Source organism: Sphaeramia orbicularis, chromosome 24 (assembly GCF_902148855.1).
Source record: "Sphaeramia orbicularis chromosome 24, fSphaOr1.1, whole genome shotgun sequence".
NCBI classification, from domain to species: Eukaryota; Metazoa; Chordata; class Actinopteri; order Kurtiformes; family Apogonidae; genus Sphaeramia; species Sphaeramia orbicularis.
In genome coordinates this window covers 41,323,281-41,347,696 of record NC_043979.1, presented here as the reverse complement: position 1 = coordinate 41,347,696, position 24,416 = coordinate 41,323,281, and the positions used below count along the sequence as shown (strand labels likewise).

Genomic DNA, 24,416 nt, shown 5'->3' with positions numbered 1-24,416 from the left:
CAATTTCTTGTTCATTTTAATGCCTAGTACAACTAACGGTAGGAAGTCATATAGGGACTTTTATTTTGGTCCATGACCTTTGACCTTGAAGGGTTAACAAAGGTCACCAATGTCAACAATCTTCTCCAAAACTACTAGATTCATTTCACATTTTTATATAGCTTCCTTGGGAGAATATCTACAAAGTTTGCACAGTTCTGAGAAATTTTGATTTAAATTTTTTTTTTTTTTTTTTTTTACAAATTTTTGAAATGTTAAAAATTTGCCTTTTACACAAAATGGTCCATATTTTGATGGTTTATAACATGGACATGGTTAGAGATATTAATATACAGTCACGGAAAAATTTATTAGACCACCCCTTGTCTTCTTCAATTTCTTGTTCATTTTAATGCCTGGTACAACTAAAGGTACATTTGTTTGGACAAATATGACAACAATAATAGCTCATAAAAGTTTAATTTAAGAGAGCTGATCTCTATCCATTTTCCATGTTTTCTTGATAATAACCAAAATCACTCACTGGAAAATAAATAAATAAATAAAACCTTACCAAGTGTATTTTTCTCATTTCTAGTCAAAATATCTCATCACACTTAAAATAAGACATAATCACCTAAAGAGTAACTTTTCAGTGAGATATAAGAACTTATTTTTAGACACTAGATCTTGAAAATCTTATTTCAAGAAATCTTACCAAGATCATTTTCACTTGTTCCATTGGCAGATTTTTTTTTTTTTTTTTTTTTTGCTTGAATTAAGCAAAAAAATCTTGAATTAAGCAAAAAATAAATAAAATCTGCCAATGGAACAGTTCTTATATCTCAGTGAAATGTTACTCTTGAGGTGATTATGTCTTATTTTAAGTGTGATGAGATATTCTGACTAGAAATGAGAAAAATACACTTGGTAAGAGTTTGATTTTTGCAGTACTTCAGTTCTTACAACAATATCTATGACATTGTACTGCCAAAAACAGTGCTTTTAGGCATTCCATGTTTTCTTTTCTGTCTATTTTAGTCACGATACACGCAGGAGTTAGGACTTGACTGCATAACCATTGTTTTTGATGACTGTTGATGGTCTAATCATTTTTTCCATGACTGTATAAGCCACAGTTGGAGTAGGTCTTAAAAACACATTATCATCACTTTTATTTGTATTTGTATTTATGGGGTACCACTTGGAAGAGGGGAGGGGGTGGGATTGGGGGATAACAACCTGTGTAATTAATGCATTTTGGTCCATTGTAAATCATGCTTATAAAATTATAAAGTTGTTTTTTTTAAAAAAAAAAAAAAAAAAAGGTCAAAATCCCAAAACTAACCTCAATCTGACATTGTAGTAGTTTGTAAAATGATCAAATGTGTGCTCAAACTTGTGTGTGTAATGAAGCCAGTGTTACATGATGTTGAATTAAAGTTAACCAGTTAAACTCCATTTGTTTCTAGGGGGAATCATTTCAATGTAACACAAAGCTATGGATTAGCCCATAGCAAAAGCTTCATCCATTTCAACCAAATTATGAGCAGAAAACAGCAAAGGTAAGACAAAATTCCTAATCATTACTTCATAACCCGACCTTTATTTTTGCTATTCTGTGTCTCGTTCAGTGAGTTTTATCAGTAGAGGAATAATACTTGTACAGTTGGACCTGCTTACTCTTAGCTTAGCGCTGCAAAGTTTGTCTCATTGGTCTGTTTTATCAAATTATTCAAGACATAAACACATACTGGTCTCAGACCGTCAGCTTGGTTTTGATATTTGCCCATGTAAGTGTTGTTCGGTTGTGTTGTCTGACAATAGGTTTATATGTGTATAATGTGTATATTGCTAAAGCATTGCCATGGCAACACAGATGAAACTGCAGCCACTGGGGGAAACTGGGCTTAAGGGGGTACTCATGAGTTTACATGAATCTGAAGATGATAAAATACACCAATAACTGAAACTGAACGACAAACAGATGATTCAGCTGTTCCACACGGGCTATTTCACCAGGATTTCTTAAAAGTGATGGTTTACCGAGGTGAGGATGTCTCACTCTGTTAAATGCCTGTTGTCCTCGAGTCTCCTCCTCAACTCCTCACTCGGATCTCAGGTGGAAAGGAGTAAGACATGAGGTGAGGAACATCTTCAGCACTGACAGAGAGAGCAAGAGACCATCTGTGTGATGAAGACGCCCCCTGGAGGCGGAACTCGGGTATTTTCTCCTCTGTTTCCTCATGTTCAGGGGCAAGAAGTCCATTTGTGATCCCTCAGGGTATCAGGAGTCTGTTTGACTATAGATAAAGATGTAGTAGAAGAGAGCGCTCACGGCCAGCAGAGCAACGGACAGCAGCATGTTCTTCCGATTTTCTCCTCTTAAAGCCTCCAGCTCTTTGTCTGAATCAGGAAAAACAAGAGTATTTTAAAGATGTCATATTTTGCTAAACCCACTTTTATTAGTCTTTGGTTCATTTATTTGTGTATTTGGACCCTAATAGTTCATAAAGTTTGAATTTGAACCCTCCAGGTGCTGCAAAGCTATCTTTATATTCATTTTGGCAAAAATCAAGTGGATTTCTACAACCTGTTTTAATTCTTGCTTCATTTGTTACATTTTATAACTAGTTACATCATGGCATTTGCACATATAAGGTCAAGACTTCTGACGAACATTTCTCAGAGTACAACATAATCGTTTGTCAGCAGCAGCGGTTGTAGTAAAAACTGAAAATATGTCCCAACTTCGAGCCGATTACTTAAAATGTTCAGTTACTGCAGTGTTTCTCAAAGTGTGCGGCGGGCCCCCCAGGGGGGGTGCGAAGGTGTGCCAGGAGGGGCATGGGATATCTCCTGGGTGGTTGTTTTTTTTTCTCCTTCAGGTTAAAATATGTAGCAGGTGGAACTAAAATTTTAGTGTTGGAGCACCCTGGACTCATTTTAGGGACGTACAACAAACAAATCTACTGCCATGGTGATCTGTCACTAGACTAGACCAAGAGTTTAAGTTTGGAGAATGGACAAGGACTGGACTGGAAAAGAAAAATGTGGAATGTTTCTGTTTTTGCACTGTTTGTATAGTTTGCACTTTAAGGTTCTGAGATGTGCAATGGAAACAGGCTCATTACAGCCACTGATGCTGTCAAAATGTTAATCTTTGTTACCAAAATTTGTTTGTTGTTCTAAAAAAGTAACTTTATTGTCATAGTTGTAAGATAATTGCGCATTTCCAATTTTTATTTGGAAAAATATTGACTCGGAGCAGTCTTGTTGAGTTTATTTGCATTGTTCAAGCAAAAATCAAAGTTATTTTTAATTTGAACAACAAATTATTCAAGGAAAAGCAAAAAGTATTGTTAAAATATTGACGTTTCTTTCAATAAAAGTTATAATTGCACCACTGTTACAATGTTGCTGGGGTTGGAGGGGGCCTGGAGATTTTTCGTCCTCCAAAGGGGGGCCTGACAGAAAAAGACTGAGAACCACTGAGTTACTGGTTGAATGGGACAGAGCAGCACAGCCGACAACCTGGAGGGGGTGGGGTCATGTGCATTTAAAGGGCCAGCGCTCAAAACCACCTTTCTGGTGTCATTACTCAGAAATAGGGTTGAAGATGGACCTGTTGAGTTGAATTAACGAAGAATTCAGACCCAAGCAGAGCATTTACAGTTTATGTACACCACAGGGAAATGTTTTAAAATGCATAATTCCATTAAAAAAAAACAAAAACAACTAAATATCACTCCTTTAAAGGATTTCTTCAGTTTCAATCATTTGTGAAACCTTATGTAGCAGTAAAATATCCAAAAAGCTGTTCTCAGAATTCATGCGTAGTCGTAATAATAAAACTATCCCATTTTAGTCTTCATGTGTAACTTATACTATCAGTTTTCTTTATATATCTTTTTTTTTCTACAAGTGATACTGAAATTGTGTAAACAGTTCCATAAAATAGAGTTTGTAAGCTACAAAAATGAGCCTATTTGATAAATGATAAGTAAGACTTTAATTTTTGACACTGACGTTCACTTTCGCATGATCTGGCCCAATAACATTTCCAATTTTTTTTTGTACAACAGCTAGGGAAGGATATCACGTGTTATAAGAAAAAAATAAAGACTAACAGAGGCAACACTAAACTTAAATTCAGCTTCGGGTGTTTTTAAAAAAAAAAAAAAAATCACTAATCTATTAATTTGATATAACACACAGTCCTTTATATCACCAGAATCTTTTTAACAGACAGACTTACCTAATTTTTGCACCCTCTCATTCATTATTGCCATTTCATCTTCCAGTGCCTGTCTGTGGAATAAAAATAAAAACGATACAAACAGCAGCATATGAAGAAAAGCTACAGATGGAGAATACTGTATTATTATGTTTCTGAAAGCATGGAAGTGTTGGTAACTTCACCTTTCCCTGTCAGACAGCTTGTCTCGTCTGCTCTTGAACTCCGCCCTTTCCAGGTTGTCCTGGCAACGTGCCCTTCGTTCTTCCAAGCGGTCAATCTAAAATAAAAACAATTAAATATCATTGAAGAAACTGAAACAAGTGGAAATGTTTCTCCTGTGCTTAGCCTGCTGCGGTGTGTAGATTTTGCTTCATTAATTTTTCGCACTTCAATTCTATTTTAACTGTATTTTAATTGCATTTATAAATTGTATTTTAATTGTGTTTTGCACTGTAAAGCACTTTGTGATTCTGTGAAAAGTCCTCTATAAATAAAATTGACTTACTTACTTAATTCCAACCACAATAGTTATACTGTACGAGTTATGAAATAGCAGAAATTCAATAAACAAAAAAGAAATGTGTGGTTTGCTCTAAGTGGACATGTTAAATTTGGGCAAACTAAGTAAGCAAAATAATACTATATGAATAAAATATGCCATAAGGAAATTGGCAAGTCATTAATTCAGTATTTTAATATTCCACCACTGAAAAAGAAGGGGGAAAAAATGCTGGGTTGACTTTTTAAGAGACACATACACTACAAACAAAAAGTTAAGGATATTTTTAATTTTGGGGCTTTTTTCTTTTTTTTTTTTTTTTTCAGTTGGGATTCTTGCACCACGCTTTTTACTTTTTTGTGTGTGACTTAAATTGAGACACATTTTTTTAATGACCAGACATAATTTTATTTATTTTCTATTATTTGATTTTTTTGTGTATTGTTTATCATTATTATTATTTTTCTATTGTTTGATTTTTTTTATTTAGGCATTGTTTATTATTATTATTATTATTATTATTATTATTATTATTATTATTATTATTGTTATTATTGTTATATTTGTTCCATATGTTTTGTATTATGTCTGTGTCTGAAATAAACTAACCTAACCTTATTTTCAAATGGCAAAAATGACCCAAAAAAAGAAATATCCTTAACTTTTTGTTTATCTTTTCTAATAAAGAAAAAATATATTATTTTTATACAAAATCATTAATATACTTATGTTGACCCGTGTCATGCAACAAAATAATCTTTAATTCGTATGTAATGTATTAATAAACATGTAATAATATGATAAATACATATATGAAAGCTATTTAAAGCTACATGTGTTTTAACAGCTGAGTAATGGATTTTATGACTACATTTTAATCCAATATGATAAACTAATTAATAGTGTTGTTTGTTTGTTTTTTTGTTACATGGTACACTTCTACTGTACACATTAAAAAATACACAGATAGAGCAATAAATAAAAGCGTGATACTGAAGATTCGGTTATAACGACGCTTTTTTTTTTTTTTTTTCAACAAATCTTACCTCCGTAGCGACGCTTATTTTCTCTCGTCTTTTATCTTTTACTTTAGTCATTTTCTTATAAAATCTGAATGAGCCAAATCAGCTCCAAATCCAAAACCGTGACAATGCGGAAGTGATTTTCTTCTTCGTGTTTCTGTTCTTCCTTTGGACTCGAAAGACTTCCGGTTCTTTACTGCCATCTGGTGGTAACATAGATAAAAACGCATTAATCTTTAAAAACTATTTTTACGACAACCTGTAATTTTTTTTCCCGATACATTTAACTTTTCTAAGCGATTTAAACCATTTATTTTAATATCGTCCTTTACATTTTGCATTTTTCCGTGAAAAAAAACAACAACCAAAAAAACAGATATTTTTCTATATTTAATTTTGCGATCATCTACCCATAAAAGCTCGGAGTAAATGCGACACTTTTATTATCATTATTTTTTTATATATATCAGAAAAATATATAATTAAATAGGCGTAAAAACACGTGTCTACAACTACTACTTTTTTCTCCACCTCCATTTTATTTTTTTTTTACTGGTGAATTAATATTGTAGAAGATACTCCAAAAAGACGCATTTAATGCCTGTGAAAAGCTTAGAAACGGCATTTTTTATTTATTTATTTGTTTGTTTGTTTTTTATTTATTTATTTATTTATTTATTTATTTATTTATTTATTTATTTATTTATTTATTTATTACCTCCGTTTTATCTATTTATCTGTATTTTAAGTATGCATTCATCATGTAGGGGCCTGTTCTATGTATTCCTGCATTTTAATTATTTTGACAGGATTATTAAACATTTCGGTTCAGTGTCTTTTGGGCTTTTTAAGCGTTAAAACTAAAAATGAAAATACTGGAGGTGCTTCTGTAGGTGTTGAAATACGGTACAAATATATGGTCATATTTTTGTATAACTATCAGATGAATTTTGATGTATTTTATTCATTTATTTAGTGAATTATTTGTCTAAATTTAGATTTTAAGATACATCTGTACTGCAAAAAATTATCTATAAACATATTATTCAAATTTCCATGGGTGTATTTCCTTTTTTTTTTTTTTTTTTCTTTATCCTCACAGAGCGTGTGAGTGAGAGTTGTTATCCGCCGCTTCTAATCGGATTAAATGACCGGAAAGGACAAGACTTTACTATCTGAGAAGAAGCGACGAGGCCGGTCAGTCTCCTGTATTTGTGAAAATATGCCACTTTTTGTCAATCGGGATCAAATATTCGCACATCAGGTCCATTTACTGGAGCATAAATTAAGGGTAAGTGACATTTACAGAGTTTCTATTAAAATGAGCGCCTCAGTACTGTTTTACTGTTTAGACTTTAGACATGAAGGCCTCCCAAACACTGAAAAAGCAGAATATGTGGAATGTGCACTGATGTGTGACTGTGTTTGCAGAGTAAAGAGGAGCGAATACTTGAACTGGAGACAGAAAATGCGATACTTCATCTAAGACTTGCTGAGGTAACACGACTTTTATCATCTTTTACTTACAAGTTCAATCCTAAAAATACACTTTTATTATCCTCCTGAGACCCAGCAATGCATTTTTGTCCTCTGTAGTGGACAAGAGTTTGACAGCTTTACTTAAAAAAAAATAAAAAGTCCACTGAAAAGGACATTATATAAAATAAAATAAAAAAAAATGTATCTGAAAACCTGTTGCATCATGTTATTTTCAAATGAGGCAATTATTTAATGTAAAATGGTGAAAATATTTACTTCCTGGGTCTCAGGAGGTTATAATGAATGACAGTGCTTTATTTAAATGACTTTTGCAAATGTCTCTGTTACTCCATCTTAACCCTTTCATGCATGAATTATGAGAACCTTAGTTAAGATTTTTTTTTCTTGAGTGTTTTTATTCCTCCATAGGCATGAAAAAACAAAAATATGATTAAATTTTTTTTATGAACCTATTTTTCATGGAGATACAAAAATGTCCACTCAGCTGGACACCATGCATTTAATTTTTGAAGCAAAAAAAACCCATGTATTTAAAACCCATCATCAGAAAGTGATATACTGTGTGAAAACTATGAAATAAAAACATTTTTCATGCAGCTAATCTGATGTTTTCTCACATTTTAACATACTCTAATACTAGTTATTACTAATTTCATGCAAATGATATGCCAAAAAAATCCTTTTTGATGAAGAAAACTGTTAATTACAGTCTAATAACAATTAGCAGTTGGTTTAACACATGTTACTGCAGATCAGGTTGAACAAGAACAGCAAAGTTACTGTAATGGTATGAATATCAGTGTATTATGGGATGGTGCATAAGCGTTCACTGTGTTGGCTGATATGGAATTAAAACAACAAAACCCATGAATATACAAGAGAACAGCTGGAGAAAAACTGTCCACTGGAGTGACCAGAATGCATGAAAGGGTTAAAAAAAAAAAAAAAAAAAAAGTCCACTGAAAAGGACATTATATAAAATTTAAAAAAATGTATCTGACAACCTGTTGCATCATGCTGTTTCCAACTGAGGCAATTATGTAATGTAAAATAGCGGAAATGTTTACTTACTGGGTCTCAGGAGGTTATAATGAATGACAGTGCTTTACTTAACCCTTTCATGCATTAATTATGAGAACCTTAGGATTTTTTTTTCTTGAGTGTTTTTATTCCTCCATAGGCATTAAAAAAACAACAACAATGTGATCAAGTTGTTTTTTTTTCATAGAGTTACAAAAATGTCCATGCATTTAATTTTTGAAGTAAAGAAATGTGTTGAAAACCCAATATCAGAAACTGATATCAAAACAATGAAATAAAATCTGATGTTTTCTGACATTTTAACATATTCTAAGGCTAATTATTACTCTTTTCATGGAGATAATATGCAAAAAAAAATTAATAAATAAATAAACTTTTTTTTTTCTAACAATTAATTTACACAGAAACATGTTACTGCAGATCAGGTTTATCAAGAACAGCAAAGTTACAGTAATGGTATGAATTACAGTGTATTATGGGATGATGCATAGGCGTCCACTGTGTTGGCTGATATGGAATTAAAACAACAAAACCCATGAATATACAAGAGAACAGCTGGAGAATAACTGTCCACTGGAGTGACCAGAATGCATGAAAAGGTTAAAAAAAAAAAAAAAAAAGTCCACTGAAAAGGATATTATATAAAATTTTAAAAAATGTATCTGACAACCTGTTGCATCATGCTGTTTCCAAATGAGACAATTATTTAATGTAAAATGGTGAAAATATTTACTTCCTGGGTCTCAGGAGGTTATAATGAATGACAGTGCTTTATTTAAATGACTTTTGCAAATGTCTCTGTTGCTCCATCTTAACCCTTTCATGCATTAATTATGAGAACCTTAGTTAAGATTTTTTTTCTTGAGTGTTTTTATTCCTCCATAGGCATGGAAAAAAAACAAAAACAATGTGATCAAGTTGGGTTTTTTTTTTTTCATGGAGTTACAAAAATGTCCATGCATTTAATTTTTGAAGTAAAGAAACATGTTTAACCCTTTCATGCATTCTGGTCACTCCAGTGGACTGTTATTCTCCAGCTGTTCTCTTACAATAAATAGTGATAAATCCCTTCAGAAAGGGTAAATTTTAAAAGAAAAAAAATCACATGGGAACAGTCACAAAAGTAGCACTGGGTCTTTATGGGTTAAAAGTCTCTTTTGCGAGAGTGTCCTGGCCAAAACAGCAGCAGCAGAAGTTACAGAAAACAGAAATTTCAGCCATACGGTCACACTAAAAATGTACATAAAACACCAGACTAAAAAAAAAAAAAAAAAAAAAAAAAAAAAAAAATATATATATATATATATATATATATATATATATATATATATATATATATATACATATATATATGCATTACATTTATAAATGTTCCAGTATAAAGAACCTGTGAATGTACTGTAATATGCAGACAGTGTTTTGAAGTAGATCTGGAAGGTCTGGAACAAACATTCCTTTGAAGTAAAACCCATTAGCCCATTAATTATCACAATTTCACATTTTGACCCAAGGCTGTATTTTGGAAACTATAACCAATTTGATTCAATTCAGTTCAGTTCAATTCAGTTCAGTTCAGTTAATTTCAGTTCACATCATATCAGTTCATCATGATTCGATTCAGTTCAGTTCAATTCAGTTCAATTCAATTCATATCAGTTCAGTTTGATTCAATTCAGTTCAGTTCAGTTAAATTCAATACAGTTCAGTTCAATTCAATACAGTTCAGTTCAATTCAGTTCAGTTCAATTCAATTCAATTCATATCAGTTCATCTTGATCCAATTCAATTCAGTTCAGTTCAATTCAGTTCAATTCAATTCAATCCATATCAGTTCAGTTTGATTCAATTCAGTTCAGTTCAATTCAGTTCAGTTCAGTTAATTTCAGTTCACATCATATCAGTTCATCATGATTCGATTCAGTTCAGTTCAATTCAGTTCAATTCAATTCATATCAGTTCAGTTTGATTCAATTCAGTTCAGTTCAGTTAAATTCAATACAGTTCAGTTCAATTCAATACAGTTCAGTTCAATTCAGTTCAGTTCAGTTCAGTTCAATTCATATCAGTTCATCTTGATCCGATTCAATTGTGTTCAGTTCAATTCAGTTCAATTCAATTCATATCAGTTCAGTTTGATTCAGTTCAGTTCAATTCAGTTCAGTTCAGTTCAGTTAATTTCAGTTCACATCATATCAGTTCATCATGATTCGATTCAGTTCAGTTCAATTCAGTTCAATTCAATTCATATCAGTTCAGTTTGATTCAATTCAGTTCAGTTCAGTTAAATTCAATACAGTTCAGTTCAATTCAATACAGTTCAGTTCAATTCAGTTCAGTTCAGTTCAGTTCAGTTCAATTCATATCAGTTCATCTTGATCCGATTCAATTCAGTTCAGTTCAATTCAGTTCAATTCATATCAGTTCAGTTTGATTCAATTCAGTTCAGTTCAATTCAGTTCAGTTCAGTTAATTTCAGTTCACATCATATCAGTTCATCATGATTCGATTCAGTTCAGTTCAATTCAGTTAAATTCAATTCATATCAGTTCAGTTTGATTCAATTCAGTTCAGTTCAGTTAAATTCAATACAGTTCAGTTCAATTCAATACAGTTCAGTTCAATTCAGTTCAGTTCAGTTCAATTCATATCAGTTCATCTTGATCCAATTCAATTCAGTTCAGTTCAATTCAGTTCAATTCAATTCATATCAGTTCAGTTTGATTCAATTCAGTTCAGTTCAGTCAGTTCAATTCAATTCAATTCAATTCAATTCAGTTCAGTTCAATTCAGTTCAGTTCAGTTCAGTTCAGTTCAGTCCAATTCAGTTCAATTCAGTTCAATTCAATTCATATCAGTTCAGTTTGATTCAATTCAGTTCAGTTCAGTCAGTTCAATTCAATTCAATTCAGTTCAATTCAATTCAATTCAGTTCAGTTCAATTCAGTTCAGTTCAGTTCAGTTCAGTTCATTTTGATTCAATCCAATTCGATTCAGTACTATGCAATTCAGTTCAATTTAATTCAATTCAAGTCTTTATTGTCATCATATGGAAAAAAACTCAACATGATAGTAGTTCCAGTATCTGTCAGGCACACATACGACCAACCAGCATTTAAACTTATTTTTCGTATTATTAATGACTCAAACGTGGTAAAGTTTCACTCCTTTTATTCCTTGTAGACCAGTGTTAGTAATAGAAGTAGTCCCATATAAACACATTCTTTATTTTGTATTCAGTCTCTGGGCAGACTGCGTCAGGACCATGAAAAGGAGTCCAAAGCTCTGAACCATCAAAGGAATGCACAGAGGATAACCCAGTCAGCCCTCTGCAAACTCCTGTCTCAGGTCCAGGTACGCAGTAAAGGTTTATAAAAAAAAACAAACAAAAAAAAAAAACAACAACAACAACATTAGAGTGGATGTACAATATTTGGATGCACACACTTCACACACTTATTTGTGTTCCCTGTATGTGTTTGCAAGGCTGTGAAGCAGGACCTGAGTGAGATCTTTGGAGTCTACGTGAGCTTCGCCACTGAGCTTGAAGAACAGAGTAAAGAGCTGCTGCTGAAGGTGGACCAAGCCAACGGCAGCCTGAAGGACCACAGCAGAGATGAAGCTCAGAGTGAGTACCTGCAGGTGTAGCATGTCACACTTACGACAGGAAAAAATGATTAGACCACCAAAAGTCGTCAAAAACAATGGTTGTGCAATCAAGTCCTAACTCCTGTGTGTATCATGTGACTAAAACAGACAGAAAAGAAAACATGGAATGCCTGAAAGCACTGTTTTTGTCAGTGCAATGCCATAGATATTGATGTAAGAACTGAAGTGATTTTGGTTATTATAAAAAAAAAAAAACAAAAAACATATTTTGACTAGAAATGAGAAAAATACACTTGGTAAGAATTTAGATTTTTTCCAGTGAGTGATTTTGGTTATTATCAAGAAAACCATAAAAAATGGATAGATATCAGCTCTGAAATTAAATTCTTATGAGCACTGCAAAAATCATGTTCCATTGGCAGATTTTTTTGTTTAAGATTTTTTTTTTTTTTTTTTTTTTGCTTAATTCCAGCAAAAAAAAAAAAAACATCTGCCAGTGGAACAAGTGAAAATTATCTCTGTAAGATTTCTTGAAATACAATTTTTTTTAGGTCTATTGTCAAAAAATAAGTTCTTATATCTCACTAAAAAGTTACTCTTTAGGTGATTATCTTGTACTTTAACTGTGATGAGATATGTCGACTAGAAATGAGAAAAATACACTTAGTAAGAATTTAGATTTTTTCCAGTGAGTGATTTTGGTTATTATCAAGAAAACCATGAAAAATGTATAGATATCAGCTCTGAAATTAAACTCTTATGAGCACTTGCAGAAATCAGCTTCCATTGGCATATTTTATTTTTTTTTTTGCTTAATTTTTTTTTTTTTTTTTTTTTTTTTGCGTAATTCCAGCAAAAAAAATCTGCCAGTGGAACAAGTGAAAATTATCTCTGTAAGATTTCTTGAAATACGATTTTTTTAGATCTATTATCAAAAAAATAAGTTCTTATATCTCACTAAAAAGTTACTCTTTAGGTGATTATCTTGTACTTTAACTGTGATGAGATATGTTGACTAGAAATCAGAAAAATACACTCCGTTAGAATTTAGATTTTTTTCCAGTGAGTGATTTTGGTTATTATCAAGAAAACCATGAAAAATGGATAGATATCAGCTCTGAAATTAAACTCTTATGAGCACTGCAAAAATCAGCTTCCATTGGTAGATAATTAATTTTTTTTTTTTTTTTTGCTTAATTCCAGCAAAAAAAAAAAATCTGCCAGTGGAACAAGTGAAAATTATCTCTGTAAGATTTTTTGAAATATGATTTTTTTTAGGTTTATTGTCAAAAATAAGTTCTTATATCTCACTAAAAAGTTACTCTTTAGGTGATTATCTTGTACTTTAACTGTGATGAGATATGTTGACTAGAAATCAGAAAAATACACTTAGTAAGAATTTAGATTTTTTCCAGTGAGTGATTTTGGTTATTATCAAGAAAACCATGAAAAATGGATAGATATCAGCTCTGAAATTAAACTATTATGAGCACTTGCAGAAATCAGCTTCCATTGGTAGATTTTTTTGCTTAATTTAAGATTTTTTTTTTTTTTGCTTAATTCCAGCAAAAAAAAAAAATCTGCCGGTGGAACAAGTGAAAATTATCTCTGTAAGATTTCTTGAAATACAATTTTTTTTAGGTTTATTGTCAAAAAATAAGTTCTTATATCTCACTAAAAAGTTACTCTTTAGGTGATTATCTTGTACTTTAACTGTGATGAGATATGTCGACTAGAAATGAGAAAAATACACTTAGTAAGAATTTAGATTTTTTTCCAGTGAGTGATTTTGGTTATTATCAAGAAAACCATGAAAAATGGATAGATATCAGCTCTGAAATTAAACTCTTATGAGCACTGCAAAAATCAGCTTCCATTGGTAGATAATTAATTTTTTTTTTTTTTTTTGCTTAATTCCAGCAAAAAAAAAAAATCTGCCAGTGGAACAAGTGAAAATTATCTCTGTAAGATTTTTTGAAATATGATTTTTTTTAGGTTTATTGTCAAAAAATAAGTTCTTATATCTCACTAAAAAGTTACTCTTTAGGTGATTATCTTGTACTTTAACTGTGATGAGATATGTTGACTAGAAATCAGAAAAATACACTTAGTAAGAATTTAGATTTTTTCCAGTGAGTGATTTTGGTTATTATCAAGAAAACCATGAAAAATGGATAGATATCAGCTCTGAAATTAAACTATTATGAGCACTTGCAGAAATCAGCTTCCATTGGTAGATTTTTTTGCTTAATTTAAGATTTTTTTTTTTTTTGCTTAATTCCAGCAAAAAAAAAAAATCTGCCGGTGGAACAAGTGAAAATTATCTCTGTAAGATTTCTTGAAATACAATTTTTTTTAGGTTTATTGTCAAAAAATAAGTTCTTATATCTCACTAAAAAGTTACTCTTTAGGTGATTATCTTGTACTTTAACTGTGATGAGATATGTCGACTAGAAATGAGAAAAATACACTTAGTAAGAATTTAGATTTTTTTCCAGTGAGTGATTTTGGTTATTATCAAGAAAACCATGAAAAATGGATAGATATCAGCTCTGAAATTAAACTCTTATTAGCACTTGCAAAAATCAGCTTCCATTGGTAGATTTTTTTGCTTAATTTAAGATTTTTTTTTTTTTTTTTTTGCTTAATTCCAGCAAAAAAAAAAAAATCTGCCGGTGGAACAAGTGAAAATTATCTCTGTAAGATTTCTTGAAATACAATTTTTTTTAGGTTTATTGTCAAAAAATAAGTTCTTATATCTCACTAAAAAGTTACTCTTTAGGTGATTATCTTGTACTTTAACTGTGATGAGATATGTTGACTAGAAATGAGAAAAATACACTTAGTAAGAATTTAGATTTTTTTCCAGTGAGTGATTTTGGTTATTATCAAGAAAACCATGAAAAATGGATAGATATCAGCTCTGAAATTAAACTCTTATGAGCACTTGCAGAAATCAGCTTCCATTGGCAGATTTTTTTTTTTTTTTTGCTTAATTTTTTTTTTTTTTTTTTTTTTTTTTTTTTTGCGTAATTCCAGCAAAAAAAATCTGCCAGTGGAACAAGTGAAAATTATCTCTGTAAGATTTCTTGAAATACGATTTTTTTAGATCTATTATCAAAAAAATAAGTTCTTATATCTCACTAAAAAGTTACTCTTTAGGTGATTATCTTGTACTTTAACTGTGATGAGATATGTTGACTAGAAATCAGAAAAATACACTCCGTTAGAATTTAGATTTTTTTCCAGTGAGTGATTTTGGTTATTATCAAGAAAACCATGAAAAATGGATAGATATCAGCTCTGAAATTAAACTCTTATGAGCACTGCAAAAATCAGCTTCCATTGGTAGATAATTAATTAATTTTTTTTTTTTTGCTTAATTCCAGCAAAAAAAAAAAATCTGCCAGTGGAACAAGTGAAAATTATCTCTGTAAGATTTTTTGAAATATGATTTTTTTAGGTTTATTGTCAAAAAATAAGTTCTTATATCTCACTAAAAAGTTACTCTTTAGGTGATTATCTTGTACTTGAACTGTGATGAGATATGTTGACTAGAAATGAGAAAAATACACTTGGTAAGAATTTAGATTTTTTCCAGTGAGTGATTTTGGTTATTATCAAGAGAAAACCATGAAAAATGGATAGATATCAGCTCTGAAATTAAACTATTATGAGCACTTGCAGAAATCAGCTTCCATTGGCAGATTTTTTTTTTTTTTTTGCTTAATTTTTTTTTTTTTTTTTTTTTTTGCGTAATTCCAGCAAAAAAAATCTGCCAGTGGAACAAGTGAAAATTATCTCTGTAAGATTTCTTGAAATACGATTTTTTAGATCTATTATCAAAAAAATAAGTTCTTATATCTCACTAAAAAGTTACTCTTTAGGTGATTATCTTGTACTTTAACTGTGATGAGATATGTTGACTAGAAATGAGAAAAATACACTCCGTAAGAATTTAGATTTTTTCCAGTGAGTGATTTTGGTTATTATCAAGAGAAAACCATGAAAAATGGATAGATATCAGCTCTGAAATTAAACTATTATGAGCTATTTCTGTTCTTATCATTATATTTGTCCAAATAAATGTACCTTTAGTTGTACCAGGCATTAAAATGAACAAGAAATTGAAGAAAACAAGGGGTGGTCTAATCATTATTTCTATGAGTGTATATTGATATCTCTAACCACGTCCATGTTATAAACCATTTTTAACATTTCAAAAATTAGTAAAAAATTTAAAAATCAAAATTTCTCAAAACTGATCAAACTTTGTAGACATTCTCCCAAGGAAGCTACATAAAAATGTGAAATGAATCTAGTAGTTTTGGAGAAGATTGTTGACATTGGTGCCCTTTTTTGACCCTTCAAGGTCAAAGGTCATGGACTGAAATAAAAGTCCCTATATGACTTCCTACCGTTAGTTGTACCAGGCATTAAAATGAACAAGAAATTGAAGAAAACAAGGGGTGGTCTAACAATTTTTCCACAACTGTATATTGATATTTCTAACCATGTCCATGTTATAAACCATCAAAATATGGACAATTCTAAGTAAAAGGCGAATTTTTAATATTTCAAAAAATGTCAAAAATTTAAAAAAAAAAAATCGAAATTTCTCAAAACTGAGTAAACTTTGCCGAAATTCTCCCAAGGAAGCTACGTAAAAAATGTGAAATGAATCTAGTAGTTTCGGAGGAGAAGATCGTTGAAATGTTGACATCGGTGAAATTTTTTTGACCCTTCAAGGTCACGGACCGAAATAAAAGTCCCTATATGACTTCCTACCGTTAGTTGTACCAGGCATTAAAATGAACAAGAAATTGAAGAAAACAAGGGGTGGTCTAACAATTTTTCCACAACTGTATATTGATATTTCTAACCATGTCCATGTTATAAACCATCAAAATATGGACAATTCTAAGTAAAAGGCGAATTTTTAATATTTCAAAAAATGTCAAAAATTTAAAAAAAAAAATCGAAATTTCTCAAAACTGAGTAAACTTTGCCGAAATTCTCCCAAGGAAGCTACGTAAAAAATGTGAAATGAATCTAGTAGTTTCGGAGGAGAAGATCGTTGAAATGTTGACATCGGTGAAATTTTTTTGACCCTTCAAGGTCACGGACCGAAATAAAAGTCCCTATATGACTTCCTATCGTTACCCCCATGAGCAGGTTGTGTGTTGAGTTTTGACATGTGTGTCTTTGAATGTAGAACCATCAGGATGCACTGACTGAACCCAAGCAAGTCTTTCAGTTTGTTTCGTTGAATTGCAGAGTAGATAATGTTATTGACAAACTAGATACCGAATATTCCACCAGTTCATTTAGCCACCGTACTCCAACCTCCACCCCTCTATCCTCATTAACCCGACCGCCCTCCCCTCCATCTTACAGGTTACGAGCTGTATGTCAATTAGAGTGTGGGACTTGGCTGTTAATCCTCTCATACCGTCCCTCCACTCCTCTATCCCACCCCGCCCTTGGAGTCAGTCCAAGGTTGACTGCAGTGCATTAACAATATCCTGCGACTCAGCTGGTCACAACAACACCGTGGGTTCATCCAAACTGATCATGTCACAGCCTTCGGGCCACGGAATCTGTGTGAAATGCTGCAGGATGCAACGAGGAATCAGAATCAGAATCAGAATACTTTAAGTTTTGTGTGTGTGTGTGTGTGTGTGTCAGAATCAGAATCAGATTTATTGCCAAGTAATTTTTACATTACAAGGAATTTGACTTGGTTCTGTTGGTGCAAACAGTTAAAAGAAATAGGTATCAAAAATAAAAAATAAGAATAAGAATATAGAAAAACAGAATTGTTTGCCTTCAGAAGTGAAAAAAGGTATTATATACATATACAGTATATTCCCTTCTTTCTTGAGTCTGTTTGTTCATGCAAAATGAAGCCTGATTAATATAGTTTAAAAATGAATGATATTTAATCGGGATTAATCGAAATTAATCCACAACAATCCTGTAATTAATCTGATTAAAAATTTGAATCATTTGACAACACTGCTAAATATATGGGTGACTGTGGCTCAGTTGGTAGAGCGGGTCGTCCAATGACCAAAGGGTTGGTGGTTTGAATCCTGGCTCTGACTGTCAACATGTTGAAATGTCCTTGGGCAAGACACTGAACCCTAAATTGCTCTCAGTAGGGTCTGGTAGCACCTTGCATAGCAGCAGCCAACTACTGGTGTATGAGTGTGTGTGTGAATGGGTGAATGTGAAGCTTTGTAAAGCGCTTTAGGCATCATGAAGGTGTAGAAAATGTGCTATGCAAGTGCAGTCTGTTTTTTTTTTTTTTTTGTAGTATTGATAATTTCTTACCTGCTACTTTTATTATACTTGAATGGAGCAATTGTAACACACACACACACACACACACACACACACACACACACACACACACACACACCTTTTCAACCTCTCCCCTCTGGCAGGAGGCTGCGGTCCATCAGGACTAAAACCTCACACCACAAAAACAGTTTCTTTCCCTCTGCAGCCGGTCTCATCAACAAGGCCCCTGACCCCCACTGACCACCTCCCCCCACAGACACTTGTCATGAGCATTATTGCACAGCTGCTTATTTTGCACTGTTATGCACTACTGTCACTTCAAGAAAACCACAGTTTTCAGCACATATGGTAGTGTATACAGGGTGGGGAAGCAAAATTTACAATATTTTGAGGCAGGGATTGAAAGACAGTGTATGACCAATTAGTTTATTGAAAGTCATGAGAATTTAAATCTTCAAATCATATTTTACTGCATTTCTAACGGTCTTGTTGTCTACCTCAAGTTCAGTTGCCATTTTTCTCATGGATTTGGTTGGATCCTTTAGGATTTTGGATTTGAGAGCTTTAATAAAAGCTTTGGTACGTTTTTTGTTGCTTCCTCCACTTCCAGACTTTCTCGTAATACGAGGGCCGTTCAATAAGTTCATGGCCTCACCCAGAACAGAACAACACAGACTGATAATTTATATTTTATTTTTCAACATAATCTCCATTTACAGCAATGCACTTGGTCCATCGATGTTCAAGCATCACTATCCCATCACGAAAGAATGTAACATCCTGTATTATAACAACCAGTATTTCTGGGTGAGGCCATGAACTTATTGAACAGCCCTCGTAGTTTTGCTCATAGTCATTCTCTTCTTTCCATTATAAACAGTCTTTATGGACACTCCAACTATTTTTGAAATCTCCTTTGGTGTGACGAGTGCATTCAGCAAATCACACACTCTTTGACGTTTGCTTTCCTGATTACTCATATGGGCAAAAGTTTCTGAAAAGGTATGGATAATAGTGTTAGGTATGATTATGACATCAATATATGTTTGGTTTCCAAACAATTGATGTAGTGCCTGCTGAGAAAAAACAACTAAATGTTCATTGTAAATTTTGCTTCCCCACCCTGTATTTCCAATTCTCATTTCTTCAGGTGCTGCAAGAAAATACAGGAAATATGTGCACAGACTTAAAAGACACACAAAAAACTGAACTAAATTGGTTCCAAAGGTTAAAGTCAGTATTTAGTGTGACCCAAACAGTTAAAAACATCTGACGTGTGTCAAAGGAAACCTGGTATAAAACATCAGAAAGTCAAATGTCTGGGGGAAGAATGTTAACGGTCACAAAGTTAATGAACTAAACCTACAGGAATAGATTGTCTGGCAGTCATCCAGTGCATTTGTTTAACCCTTTCATGCAGGAATAATGAGAACCTTAATCAAGATTTTTTTTTTTCTTCCTGAGTGTTTTTATTGCTCTTTAGGCATTTTTTTATGAAGCTATTTTCCATAGAGTTGCAAAAACGTCCACTAAACTTGACACCAAAGAAAAAACAAAACAAGTATTTACTGATATACTGTGTGAAAACTATGAAATAAGAACATTTTATTGCTGTTAATCTGATGTTTTCTCACATTTTAACAAACTCTAATACAAGTCATTACTCCCTTCATGGAGACAATATGCAAAAAAAAAAAAAAAAAATCTTTCTGTTGTTAATTACAGTCTAATAACGGTAACAAGCAATTGATTTACACTTAAACATGTTAGATCAGGTTTATCAAGAACAGCAAAGTTCCAGTAATGTTATCAATTGTAGTGTATGGGATGATGCATGTGTTGGCAGATATGAAACTAAAACAAAATCCATGAATATACAAGAGATCAGCTGTAGAAGAACTGTCCGCTGTAGTGACCACTATGCATGAAAGGGGTTAAAAGTACTGATGTGATGCTTCCTGGACAGATTTACAGGATCGAGTTGCAGCTCTGGAGCGCTCTCTGGAGGAGGAGAGGGAGAGGTGCAGAGTGGAAAAGCAAAGGAGGAGAGAGCTTCATAACGCACTGGTGGTGAGTACAGATGTTTATGGTATTGAGTTACACTTACGAAGCATTCCTTCATACAAACATGGGCCCTTTTATACAAACATAAACCTTAAAGTTAGATGTAAACCGTCAGATTTCAGTTTCTTGATTCTTCTTTTTTTTTTTTTTTCAACAATATATTTATTGAGATTTTTTTTTACAGGCCGTATATACAAAATAGAACCATAAAACAATTGAATAAACAGGCAAAAAGGTACATTTAAAATCAATGCTTGAATCCATGAGCGTCCTTCCAGATGATGAGTAGTATTGTCCGAATAAAGCACATGATTGTGGACCTGTACAGGGAATAATTATACAGGGTGGGGAAGCAAAATTTACAATGAACGTTTAGTTGTTTTTTCTCTGCAGGCACTACGTCAATTGTTTTGAAACCAAACGTATATTGATGTCATAATCATACCTAACACTATTATCCATACCTTTTCAGAAACTTTTGCCCATATGAGTAATCAGGAAAGCAAACGTCAAAGAGTGTGTGATTTGCTGAATGCACTCGTCACACCAAAGGAGATTTCAAAAATAGTTGGAGTGTCCATAAAGACTGTTTATAATGGAAAGAAGAGAATGACTATGAGCAAAACTATTACAAGAAAGTCTGGAAGATACTATTAAAGAAGAATGGGAGAAGTTGTCACCTGAATATTTGAGGAACATTTGCGCAAGTTTCAGGAAGCGTGTGAAGGCAGTTATTGAGAAAGAAGGAGGACACATAGAATAAAAACATTTTCTATTATGTACATTTTCTTGTGGCAAATAAATTCTCATGACTTTCAATAAACTAATTGGTCATACACTGTCTTTCAATCCCTGCCTCAAAATATTGTAAATTTTGCTTCCCCACCCTGTATGTTGTAACTGTGTGTTGTATTCCATGCTGCCTCTTGGCCAGGACTCCCTTAAAAATGAGGTTCTTAGTCTCAATGGGATCTTTTTTCCTGGTTAAATTAAAAAAAATTGTATGTAACAGGGACATTGTACATTAATTTACACTGCTGTAAATGCACCAGAGTTAGCATAAAGGCTATTTTTCATCTGCAGACCCTGGACAGATATTAAATTATCACCCTAAATGGTAGCAGAAGATTATAAATATGCAACTTTAAGAACAAAATTTTAAATACCTAAACACAGACGAGTACAATATAAGTTTAGCAATACAACAACTTAAAATTAATAACACAACAGCGAAAGTAAATTAAAAAATAAAATAAAATATTCAAAATGACTTGGCCCTTAAGCATATTAAAACAATACAGAGACAGGACTAAAATATTTCTAATGCTCCAATTATTAATGTACCAGTTTTTTAGATGCATTTTGAACTCATTTTGTGTATTTTATTAGACCTTATTCTCATTTCTGATGTTGCAAAACTGTAAACCTACCAACAAAATACAGTTCAAATACTTGAACTTCTGAGCAAATTTAAATGATCCTAACCCACTATTTAGAAAAAAAAAATATTCCCACATCTGTGCAGTGTCCACTTTTATACTACTTTCTTTTATATTTACCTGCAAAGTTTATTTAAAAAAAGAGTTAGCATAAAGGCTATTTTTCATCTACAGACCCTGGACAGATGTTAAATTATCACCCTAAACAGTAACACAAGATTATAAATATGCAACTTTAAAAACTAAATTTTAAATATCCAAACACAGATGAGTACAATACAAGTTTCGCAATACAGAAATTGTAAATTAATAACACATCTGCCAAAGTAAGTAAAAAAAAAATTAAACTCTTCAAATAGACTTGGCACTTAGACATTTAAAAAAATATAGAGACAGGACTAAAACATTTCTAATGCTGACAGCTCTAATTATTAATATACCATATATAATATATATAATGGAAAGAAGAGAATGACTATGAGCAAAACTATTACGAGAAAGTCTGGAAGATACTATTAAAGAAGAATGGGAGAAGTTGTCACCTGAATATTTGAGGAACACTTGTGCAGGTTTCAGGAAGCGTGTGAAGGCAGTTATTGAGAAAGAAGGAGGACACATAGAATAAAAACATTTTCTATTATGTACATTTTCTTGTGGCAAATAAATTCTCATGACTTTCAATAAACTAATTGGTCATACACTGTCTTTCAATCCCTGCCTCAAAATATTGTAAATTTTGCTTCCCCACCCTGTAATGTCCCAGATACCTGCAACAGATAAGTTGAATCTTTGTTTTTAACCCTTTCATGCATAGTGGTCACTACAGTGGACAGTTATTCTACAGCTGTTCTCTTTTATATTCATGGATTTTATTGTTTTAGTTCCATATCAGCCAACACAGTGGATCATCCCATACACTGACATTCATACCATCACTGTAACTCTTCTGTTCTTGATAAACCTCATCTGCACTAACATGCTTTGGTGTAAATCAATTGCTTGTTATTATTATTAGACTGTATTTAACAGTTGTTTTTTTTTTTTTTTTTTTTAACAAAAAGTTGTTTTTTTGCATACTATCTCCATAAAGTGATTAATAATTAGTTTTAGTGTATGTTAAAATGCGACATCAGAAAACATCAGATGAGCAGAATTAAAAAAAAAAAAAAAAAAAAAAAAAAAGTTTATAGTTTTCACAAAGTATGCCAGTAAATACATGTTTCTTTGTTTCAAAAATTAACCCTTTCATGCACAGTGGTCATGCCAGTGGACAGCTCTTCTACAGCTGTTCTCTTGTATATTCATGGATTTTGTTGTTCTCTTCATTGTTTTTTTTTTTGTTTTTTTTTGTTTTGTTTTTTTACACATATCTTTATTAAAGTTTTAAGACACTACATATCTTTTCTGACATGAATAAGTAACATTATGTAGATCTCTCCTGAGCATAAACCCCCAGAATCACAAGCCCTCTCCATAGTTTTCACACAATTTATCAGTAAATACATGTTTCTGCGCGTCAAAAATTAAACGTGTGGTGTCCTGCTGAGTGGACGTTTTTGCAACTTCATGAAAAATAGTTTCATAAGATTTTTTTTTTTTTTTCATTGTTATTTTTTGTATGTTTTTTTTTTTTTTTTTTTTTTTTTACATATTTAAAATAATTTTTCATTTATTTATTATTTATTTTTCAGAAGAAAATTTTCGATCGCATTGTTTTTTTCATCTCTAAAGAGGAATAAAAACACCCAGGAAAAAATTTTGATTAAGGTTCTCATAATTCGTGCATGAAAGGGTTAAACAAATGGTGTCCAGCTGAGTGGACATATTTGCAACTCCATGAAAAATAGGTTCATAAAAAAAAAAAAACCGTTGAATCGCATTGTTTTTTTCATGCCTAAAGAGGAATAAAAACACTTTGGAAAAAAATCTTGATTAGGTTCTCATAATTCATGCATGAAAGGGTTAATATAATTAACGAAACGGCCCCACACTTTTTCAAAAATGCCTTGTATGTCTTTTAACCCTTTCATGCATGAATTATGAGAATCTTTGTCAATATTTTTTTTTTTCTTGAGTGATTTTATTCCTCTTTAAGGCATGAAAAAAACAATGCAATTGAAATTTTTTAATGAACCTATTTTTCATGGAGTTACAAAAATGTCTACTCATTTGGACACCATACGTTTAATTTCTGAAGCAAAGAAACATGTATTTAAAACCCATCACCAGAAAGTGATATGTGTGAAGATTATAAAATAAAAACATTTTTAATGCCACTAATCTGATGTTTTCTCACATTTTAACCTACTCTAATACTAGCTACTACTCACATCATGGAGATAATTTGCAAAAAAAAAACTTTTTATTTTAACAAAACTGTTAATTACAGTCTAATAACAACTACAAATCGATTTACACTAAAATATGTTACTGCAGATCAGGTTTATCAAGAACAGCAAAGTTACAGTACTGGTATGGATTGCAGTGTTTGTGATGATGCATAAGCGTCCACTGTGCTGGCTGATATGGAACTAAAACAAAAAAAACCATGAATATATAAGAGAACAGCTGTAGAATAACTGTCCACTGTAGTGACCACTGTGCATGAAAGGGTTAAATACATGTTCCTTTGCTTCAGAAATGAAACGCATGGTGTCCAAATGAGTAGACATTTTTGTAACTCCATGAAAAATAGGTTCATTAAAAAATTTCAATTGCAC

General features: G+C 32.1%; 2 protein-coding genes across 2 annotated transcripts in view; one reads left to right on the top strand and one right to left on the bottom strand.

Annotated features, from left to right (window-relative positions):
* Window positions 1-999: 999 nt before the first annotated feature.
* Window positions 1,000-5,881, bottom strand: ccdc167 (coiled-coil domain containing 167). Its single transcript, XM_030127876.1, has 4 exons — window positions 5,765-5,881; window positions 4,402-4,496; window positions 4,238-4,290; window positions 1,000-2,385 (listed from the first exon to the last, which is right to left on the bottom strand). The coding sequence occupies exons 1-4, from the start codon at window positions 5,813-5,815 to the stop codon at window positions 2,267-2,269; spliced, it is 318 nt and encodes a 105-aa protein (XP_029983736.1). The 5' UTR covers window positions 5,816-5,881; the 3' UTR covers window positions 1,000-2,266.
* Window positions 5,882-6,881: 1,000 nt separating this feature from the next.
* kif25 (kinesin family member 25) overlaps window positions 6,882-24,416 on the top strand; it is a 44,115-nt gene continuing 26,580 nt past the window's right edge. The window contains exons 1-5 of the mRNA XM_030127870.1: window positions 6,882-7,031; window positions 7,172-7,237; window positions 11,519-11,632; window positions 11,765-11,906; window positions 20,160-20,263. Of these exons, the coding sequence (XP_029983730.1) occupies window positions 6,888-7,031; window positions 7,172-7,237; window positions 11,519-11,632; window positions 11,765-11,906; window positions 20,160-20,263 (570 nt within the window). The 5' untranslated portion in view covers window positions 6,882-6,887. The remainder of the gene's footprint in view (window positions 7,032-7,171; window positions 7,238-11,518; window positions 11,633-11,764; window positions 11,907-20,159; window positions 20,264-24,416) is intronic.

Excerpts from the sequence above, each read along its gene's own strand:
- ccdc167 (XM_030127876.1), bottom strand. The coding sequence starts at position 5,815 with ATGACTAAAGTAAAAGATAAAAGACGAGAGAAAATAAGCGTCGCTACG. Across the intron at positions 4,497-5,764 it reads AAATAAGCGTCGCTACGGAG|ATTGACCGCTTGGAAGAACG; the intron begins GTAAGATTTGTT and ends TTTTTATTTTAG. Across the intron at positions 2,386-4,237 it reads TGAGAGGGTGCAAAAATTAG|ACAAAGAGCTGGAGGCTTTA; the intron begins GTAAGTCTGTCT and ends TTCCTGATTCAG.